This window comes from Vigna radiata, chromosome 11 (assembly GCF_000741045.1).
Source record: "Vigna radiata var. radiata cultivar VC1973A chromosome 11, Vradiata_ver6, whole genome shotgun sequence".
Classification (NCBI taxonomy): Eukaryota; Viridiplantae; Streptophyta; class Magnoliopsida; order Fabales; family Fabaceae; genus Vigna; species Vigna radiata.
In genome coordinates this window covers 13,179,939-13,188,675 of record NC_028361.1, presented here as the reverse complement: position 1 = coordinate 13,188,675, position 8,737 = coordinate 13,179,939, and the positions used below count along the sequence as shown (strand labels likewise).

The window sequence follows — 8,737 nt, the reverse complement described above, 5'->3', positions numbered from 1 at the left end:
TTGGGAAGGTGACGTTAAAAGCCCAAATTAACCGACGTTAAACAGCATTTTTGCACTAGTGATATTTCTTTTCTATTTTGACTTTCAGATTTTGTATTTTCTTTTTTAGTTTATTATTTTATTCTTTTTGTTAGATTTATTAATATCATATTCAAAATATATTATTTTGTTAAATCTATTTTGTAATTTTTTATATATATAGTAAAACCTGTTTTAAAAACCAAAGTAAGAGAATAATGGTTGTAGGCAGAAATGAACGGATATCCATTTCCGTAATATTAGTGTAACAGATGCTTTATTTCCGTGGGATGGGGTGTATGTTTATATATTGGTAAAAAGCAAAATATTTTAACCACCAAACTCCCTAAACGAATATGGGCATCCGTCAACGGATGTCAACATTCGTTTCAGGTAAAACGGATGTCGACATCCGTTTTACCTTAGACGAATGTTGACATCCGTTGACGGATCCCCATGTCCATTTGAAGGTTTTCGACGTTGATTTAGGTTACGTACCTCGCGCTTATTCACGTCACACCTTGAAGAAAAGCAGATTGAAGTGTGTAACCCTCAAACAATTGGAAACCTCTTAGAGAAAGATAAGAGAAAGAATTCCCAACACAAGTGAGAATGAGAGCATGAAAGTGAGAATAAATATAAGAATGAGAGTATGAAGCATGAAGGTAAAAGATAATGAATAGGTTGTATGGGGGAGTGGATAGAATTTATAAAATTTTAATCCTAAAAATAAACTTTTATTGAAGGATAAATTAGGAATAGAAAGATAGAGTGAGGGGTAAAAAAAGGAAAGGAGAGGTGGAGGAAGAAAATGGAGAGGTGGAGAGAGCAACCCCCATCTCTTTCTTTTGCAAACAATGCTCCAGACAAATCCTCACGAGAATGCCTTATGTAGATCATTCTCATTATTTATGTTTAGCTCTACTTTTATATTTCTTCCATTCTCTATCAGTCTGTTAGATAATTGACTATCAAATTATGTAATTTTCTTAATAGAATTTCTAGAACTTTATTTTATTTCTATAATCTTAATTTACTGAAATTGGCAATTATACTAACTCACTCAACAACTATAAAAATAATGGATCAGTTTTATAACTTATTCCACCCCTAAAGTGTTATTTTTAGAACAATTATTTGAATTTAAGTTTTAATTTGTATTGATTTAAATTAATTTGAATTATTTTTACTATTAATTTGTATTAATTTGAATTTATATTTTAATTTTTATTTACTTATCTATTGACTTTTTTTGATATATATTTTAAATATTATTTGTATTTTTTTTATAATTTAATTTGAATTTTTTCATTTAAAAACTTATAAAATAATTTTTTTTTAAATATTTAAAGGTTGAAAACAAATATCCAATGAATATTCAAGTTGAAAAAAAATCTGCAAGTTTTTTAAAGTGCATATCCAGCAAATAGCGAGATCTGACTTGACCCGTTGTCAGATCCAACATTTTAACCAAGAAAAAGTTCGGTTTGTTTAGTGGCTAACCGAATTTGAACAGAGAACGGTTCGGTTTGCGGAGCCGGTATTCTGGGATCCAGTTCGGTAGGTTTTTGGCATTTACAAATGATACGATAGAGAGGGGGAAGAGAAGAGAAATGAGATGATGAACAACACTGCTATGATGAGATGCTCCAACACCAACGCCCTTTTCAGAGCTTTCAGAGCCAAAACCCGCGATTCTTCTCTGCCAATTTCTTCAATGCCCATCAACAAAGGTAAGTAAAGTAACCTCCTTTTTTCACTCATTCATCTTTTCCTTGATAATTTCGAAATAGGCTGTTTGTTCTACCTCCAAAAGTTATCTAACATGTGATGTAGTTTTGCTGATATTATTATTATTTGGTGATGCTGAATTTAACTGTGTATTGTTGGCAACACCATAGGTACTGGTGGGAAGAAGGCATATGATGCATTGCTCCTGGACGCTGGGGGCACCCTTTTGCAATTGGCAAAGCCAGTTGCGGACACTTATGCCGCTATTGGATCCAAATATGGTGTGCTTCTTGCTCTTTCGTTCTAATTTCTACTGTAAAACACTAATGTTTTTGGAGGATCCAAAATAGATGTTTTATCCAAAGAGAAGTATCAGTAACACACCCCTTTTTAACATACTGAGCATCATCGTTGGTGAAAATTTATTGGAAACTATAAATTCATGAGTTGAATTTATTAAATGAGAAATGAGATTGTGATTTCCAATCAATTTCAGCCAATAATTAATAAATAACGTGCTTGAAAGACGCGTTGATAACATTTATCTTTCTGTAAGGTTCTCAGTTAATATTATCAATATTTGTCTGTCTGAATATTCACGCTTGTGATGACTGTCTTCAGGTGTGATTATGGATCCAGCTATGATAAAGCAAGGATTTAAGAGAGCATTTGCTGCTCCGTGGCCAGAAAAGCTACGGTACCAGGTTTGTGCCCTACCTTTGATCATTTTTCTTTTCATGTTTTTTGTGATTGCCTGGTAAGTTTTGATGTTTTTCTGTTCTGTGCCATTGTTTCCGATAACTCTCTTTCAGTCTTTCTCAAGATACTGCACTATTACACTAGAAAGATGGGTGTTTTGAAAATGTTCTTAGTAAAATGAACTGTACAGGGAAGCTTGCTGTTGTCTATAAGGGAAAGAAAGATAAAAGAGAAAAATGATGTAAATTTACAGGATTTGACATACTTGCTTGACTGGGATGTCACTTTGAAGCCAACATTAGGTTGTAGCCATTACAGAATATTGATGTCAGTTTGGTTTTCCTTTTATTTACCTATTTATCAGCAACATGTTTAATTTATTTCAACATGAAATGCAAACTAAAGACCATCTAATTTGCAAATGCAATGACAGTGATATACACTCTTTACTTCACTGCAGGGAGATGGGAAGCCATTTTGGAAACTTGTAGTTTCTGAAGCCACAGGTTGTGGAGATGAGAACTATTTTGAGGAAGTTTATGAGGTAGCCTTTCTTAGCATCAGACTGTTTTATTTGTTATTACCTCATTTCTAATTTATGATGATTCTAGCTGATAGGTTATAGGGTGATAGGACATAATGGGTAATGGGTTTAGGATAGAAGGCAGAGGAATTGTATAAATAGGACTCTGTTATGTTGTCAGGTGGACAATTTTGAGTATTCTTTTGTATAGATAGGTCTTGGACCTTGTGAGGGGAATTAGGCCTCCGTTAGTGCTATCGGTGTACATTGTTTCAATATCAATACAGAAACCCATTCTTTTGGCAGTTTGAGTTCTTGTTTGTGTGTGAGTGATTGTTCTTAGTTAGGTTTCATACCCAGAAACCTAACAAATAATGATAGGTTATAGGGTGATAAGGCATAATGGGTAATGGGTTTAGGATAGAAGGCAGAGGAATTGTATAAATAGGACTTTGTTATGTTGTTAGGGGGACAGTTTTGAGTATTCTTTTATATAGACAGGTCTTGGACCTTGTGAGGGGGATTAGGCCTCTGTTAGTGTTATTTGTGTACATTGTGTTCATATCAATACAAAAACCATTCTTTTATAGTTGTTTTCTTGTTTGTGTGTGTGGGAGCGATACTCTTAGTTAGGTTTCATACCCAGAAACCTAACAAATTGGTCCGACCTGCCAGATCAATTTAAAGGCGGAGCAAGATGGTGGGCAATCTACCGCTTTGGAGAATAGAATCGAAGGGAGGATAAGCGGGATGGAAGGAAGAGACAATACCTTGGAGAGGAGGACCAACGAAAGGAGCATGGCAGAATGGAAAAGAAATGTGCAAGAAATATGGCAAGAAACGGCTGCGTCAAGACTTACAACTGGGTGAACTAAACATGAACCAGGATGGACACTCAGATGGGAGCCAAGTTCCGTCAATGAGGACAGGAGGGATAGGTGAGAAGAAAACAATGGCGGAGGAAAAGTTGAACATCATGAGGGGCAATACAGTGGGAGGAAGCAAGGGGAATTACCCGTCTTCGAGGGACTCGACCCATTGAATTGGATCAATCGCGCTGAGGAGTTCTTCGAACTACAAGGGGTGACAGAGGAAGAGAAGGTGCGTCTGACACACATGGTATGGAGGGAAGTGCAGGGTATTGGTTCAGATTCTGGAAGGTTAAAACCAAGAACCTTTCTTAGGATGGTTTGAAGGAAACCCTGGTGATAAGGTTTGGAACCATTGTTGAGCGTTTGGCGTCATCAAAAGAGACGGGGATGGTGGACGAGTATGTACAAGACTTCAAGAAATTGGCAGGTCGAACGAAGAGGGTGGCAGACGAGCAGCTGTTAGGATATTTTCTGGCAGGATTGCAAGAGGACATCCAGAATCAAGTCCAACCGCATGAACCGTAGGAATTGATGGTGGCGATGCGGATCGCGAGGGATGTTGAGGAGTTCCAAGGAGGCACAAAGGTAGGGAACGGGAGCGGGATAGAAGACTAGTCGTCTTGTAGACGAACGAGTGGTGAGGTGACATAGTCCGAGGCCAATCGCTATAACCCAAGCCGATTGAGAATTGTCGAGCGATCCAAGGCCAATCGCTATAACCCAGGACGATCGAGAGTTGTCGAGCAGTCCGAGGCCAATCGTTATAACCCAAGCCAATCGAGAGTTGTTGAGCGGTCCGAGGCCAAGCGCTATAACCCAGGTCGATCAGGAGTTGCCGAGCGGTCCGAGGCCAATCACCTAGGCAGACCAGGAGCCGCCGAGAGTGTGGGGTCATTATGGAACACCCGGAATCAGCCTTACTCAGAATTCTTGATACAGAGAGTGGAGGGAAGGTTTTGAAGGTGTTTCAAGTGTAAGGGACCGTTCGGTCCAGACCAATATTGCCCAAAAAGGAGTCTACGGATGGTTATGTCAGTAGAGATGAAGAGGAGGAGACTGAAGGAGCTGAGACAAAATTAGACCTGAAGTAGACGGAGTTGTCCGCTTTCTCAGTTGTACGCTCTATTCTGCCAAAACTGATGAAGCTGCACGGTCTGATAGGGGACCGAACAAGGTTGACTTTGATCGACATGGCGCGAGCCACAATTTCATAGGCAAAGGATTAGTTGAGGAACTGGGTTTACCCATGGAGGATACCCCACTGTACCAGGTGAGCTTGGGGGATGGGCAGAGGATGAAAACCAGGGGCCGCTGTGAGAGAGTCGTTATCGGTATAGGGGAAATCGTGATAGCAGAGAGGTTTCACTTATTTGAACTAGGGGGAGTTGATGTAATACGGGGAGTGGAGTGGTTAGCCAAGCTGGAAGAAGTAACTCTAGGCTGTGGGAAATTAACTATGGTGTTCAGTCAAGGAGGGAAGAAGGTAATCATCAAGGGGGATCCCACACGAGCTAGAAGGTGGGTGGAGCCAGAAGCTTTGCTAAAAATGAAGGAAGTAGAACCGTGGACCTTGGCGTGAGATTTGGGGGTGATAGGAAGGAGAGGGGAAGAATGGAAATCATTGGAGGAGGATTTGCCACCACCCAAGCCTCCTGACTTGAATTGGAGGGCATAGCCAGTGGATTCCCTTCATATGATAACAAGATGATGAAGAGGAGTCAAGAGACCAAGCTTTTCGGTTCCAACCTTGAAGACAAGGTTGTTCTATAGTGAGGTGTGATTATAGGTTATAGGGTGATGGGGCATAATGGGTAATGGGTTTAGGATAGAAGGCAAAGGAATTGTATAAATATAACTCTGTTATGTTGTCAGGGGACAATTTTGAGTATTCTTTTGTATAGACAAGTCTTCGACCTTATGAGGGGGATTAGGCCTCCGTTAGTGCTATCTGTGTACATTGTGTTCATATCAATACAAAAACCATTCTTTTACAATTGTTTTCTTGTTTGTATGTGTGGGAGCGATCGTCTTAGTTAGGCTTCATACCCATAAACCTAACACTATCTGTGAAACAATTTAATCTTTTTGAAAACAGAAATTATAGGTTTTTTGGAACAATTTAATCCTGTATTTTTCACCTAATCATTTGAAATATGACCATATTATGATCTATAGGTTTTGAGGTTGTAGTTTCTGGTCTTTCTTCGTGTTGTTTCTAGATATTTTTTCTTAACCAGTAAAAGTAGATTGGGAGGAGAGTGTTTCAAAAGTTACTTGATTTGTTGTTCAAAGTAATAATATCAGTCACATTTGTGTCTGAACTTCGAGTCTGGTTTTGTTTTTGTCAGTACTATGCAAGAGGGGATGCGTGGCATCTTCCAGATGGAGCTCATGAAGCAATTACTCTTCTGAAGGATGCTGGAGGTAACAATTATTTCTTGTTATCTGGAAGAAGTAACATTGTTAAAAATTTAACGTTATCGAATCCTACTTACTTTGAAGTTGGTCCTTACTAACGTGACTAGCAGTACGCAGTTAAGATGGCTGTTGTATCCAATTTTGACAACCGCTTAAGGAAGCTATTGAAGGATCTTAATGTCTTAAATCTGTGAGTATCGGCCATTCTTTCAATGTGCTGTTACTAAGCTATTAGCAATTTTGAGCATTTTTTTTCCAGGAGGTGACTAAGATTGCTTGTTGAACCTTAGTTTGAAGAAATTTCACAAATTCTGATGCATACATAGCTTTTAATGTATAATTTTCTGGTTTTCACCTCAGATTTGATGCTGTTATTATATCATCAGAGGTCGGATATGAAAAACCAGATTCGAGAATATTCCAAGCTGCTCTAGGTATAAATGATTTTTAGTTTTTACATTAATAAATTCGATTTTGCATTACCTCCTCCTTCTCGCCACTATTCCTCACTGTGATTATCATAAATAAAAAAACAATTACATGTTTACTTGGAATAGTATCTTTCATCTTTGTAATATGCTTTTGAATTTCATGTGGAATATGGTAGATATTTTCCTTGAGTTGTTAATGAAAATACCTTATTTTATTCAGGCTTTTTTTGGGTTTATTTTTCCATCCTTTAATCTTAATGGATTATACATGAATTAATTAATAGTTTATTTATGGATATGACTTGAATCCTTTTCACCCCATTTAGCTGTAAACAGAACATTTGAAAGTTTCATTTGTGAGACTGCAGCAAACTATGTTTTTCTTGTGGAATTAGAGGGTAGAAAATGACATTATTCATGGTACCCCTTGTTGTTGCAATAATGCTAAGTTGATTGACTCTGGTTGCCAATGTTTTCCGTTTCTTAGATCAAGTAAATGTAGAGGCTTGCAAAGCCTTACACATTGGAGATGATAAAAAAGCAGATAAAATGGGGGCCAATAACGTGGGGATCGATTGCTGGTAAGAACTTTTTGTCTGAAGTAAACATCCCTTGTTTATACAAATAATATTTTTAATTATCATTGGGGAGAATAAATTTTAATTGATTTCAGAGAGGGAAGAAAATTACATTTTTGGTTTTGAAATATCATTTGGAATTAAATTTTGTATTTTTACTTTGTTGAATAATAACAACAGTAATAATAGAAAGTATAATAAAATTTTCTATATATCAAGTAAAAAAATATTGTTGTGGTTTAAACAAAAATGTTAATTTACTGGTGTAAAAAATTAGAAATAAAGGTTAATTTATTAATTTTGTTGCTATGTATGTATATAATGATAAATTACTTTCGAATGTTGAGAAAAATAAAGATGGATACTATAAACTTTTGTTATATATGTGGTATGATTTTATGATTGATTAGTTTTTAGTTTTGGTTTGGTAACCGCATTATTAATAATATATCATAGTATGTTCTTTTGGGAGAGTAGACCACGAAGATAGATCAATAAAAATGTCATTAAGATTGATAAAAATAAATTGGGTAAAGAAGAAAAAAATTATTTTATTTGGATGAGTGAAAGCAATACATAAGAGAATTAAGTTTAAAAAGATTTAGTAGTTTTTTAAATAAAAAATGAGATAAAAAAATAAATTTTATAGTAATAGTATTTCTGCATTAATAAAATATGGATCTAAACTTTTACTATGATAGAATTATTAACAACTTTCACAAAATAATTCCAATAACAGAATTCATAGTACGATATAAACACACTCTACTGTAGAATTAGACAAGTAAACCTGATTAGCACAAAATTTCATAATTCAGTGTGAACTTCACGAGAATCAACCTAAAATGGTTTAGTTTTTCATATAGAAAATATAAAAAAGTAATAAAAAATAGAAAAAAATGAAGCCTAATCTAGTGTGTTTGGTGGAGTTTTCAATAAAACTTCTCTCTAGCCTTCAAATCTTTGTAAAATTGTAATCATCTTATAGTGAAGATGTCTACTTGGGGAATTAATGTGTACAGGGAAAATTTTTCTTAGAAATATTATGTGGAAAAAAATTATATAAAAGTCTCATGATATTCTTTTTTTTTTGTTCAATTTTAAATTGACTTTTGTGTCTTAATTTTTCAATTTGTTTGTCGAAGCAGGTTATGGGGTATTGATGTGAAGACATTCTCCGATATACAAAATCGCATTCTCAATACAGAGGCTTAACGACTGTTGTGCTTGTAACTCCCGATTTGTTCATACTAATAGCTAGCATTTCATAAAGTGGATAATCATACTTAACATTTTTCAATGCATGATGCAAAAACCTTGATATGATATCCTTGGTTCCAAGTTTTGCTAAATACCATGAATGATGTCAGTTTCAAAGGAGACAGGATTTTGTCCTCCATATTTACCTCACAAATACTATCCATTTTGAAAGGGTGCAATGAGAAGTGTTCAAGTTTCTGATTTTCA

General features: G+C 35.9%; 1 protein-coding gene across 2 annotated transcripts; it reads left to right on the top strand.

Moving 5' to 3' along the window:
* The first annotated feature begins 1,450 nt into the window (after positions 1-1,450).
* On the top strand, positions 1,451-8,737 carry LOC106777185 (haloacid dehalogenase-like hydrolase domain-containing protein 3). Of its 2 annotated transcripts, none has more exons than XM_022775777.1 (9): positions 1,451-1,751; positions 1,920-2,030; positions 2,371-2,453; positions 2,909-2,992; positions 6,192-6,267; positions 6,379-6,451; positions 6,622-6,695; positions 7,180-7,273; positions 8,416-8,737. In XM_022775777.1, the coding sequence occupies exons 1-9, from the start codon at positions 1,637-1,639 to the stop codon at positions 8,483-8,485; spliced, it is 780 nt and encodes a 259-aa protein (XP_022631498.1). In that variant the 5' UTR covers positions 1,451-1,636; the 3' UTR covers positions 8,486-8,737. The 2 variants fall into 2 exon arrangements, with proteins under 2 accessions (XP_022631498.1, XP_014520212.1); XM_014664726.2 differs by having other exon boundaries at positions 1,452-1,751; positions 8,419-8,737.

Excerpts from the sequence above, each read along its gene's own strand:
- LOC106777185 (XM_022775777.1), top strand. The coding sequence starts at position 1,637 with ATGATGAACAACACTGCTATGATGAGATGCTCCAACACCAACGCCCTT. Across the intron at positions 6,696-7,179 it reads AATATTCCAAGCTGCTCTAG|ATCAAGTAAATGTAGAGGCT; the intron begins GTATAAATGATT and ends TCCGTTTCTTAG. Across the intron at positions 7,274-8,415 it reads AACGTGGGGATCGATTGCTG|CAGGTTATGGGGTATTGATG; the intron begins GTAAGAACTTTT and ends TGTTTGTCGAAG.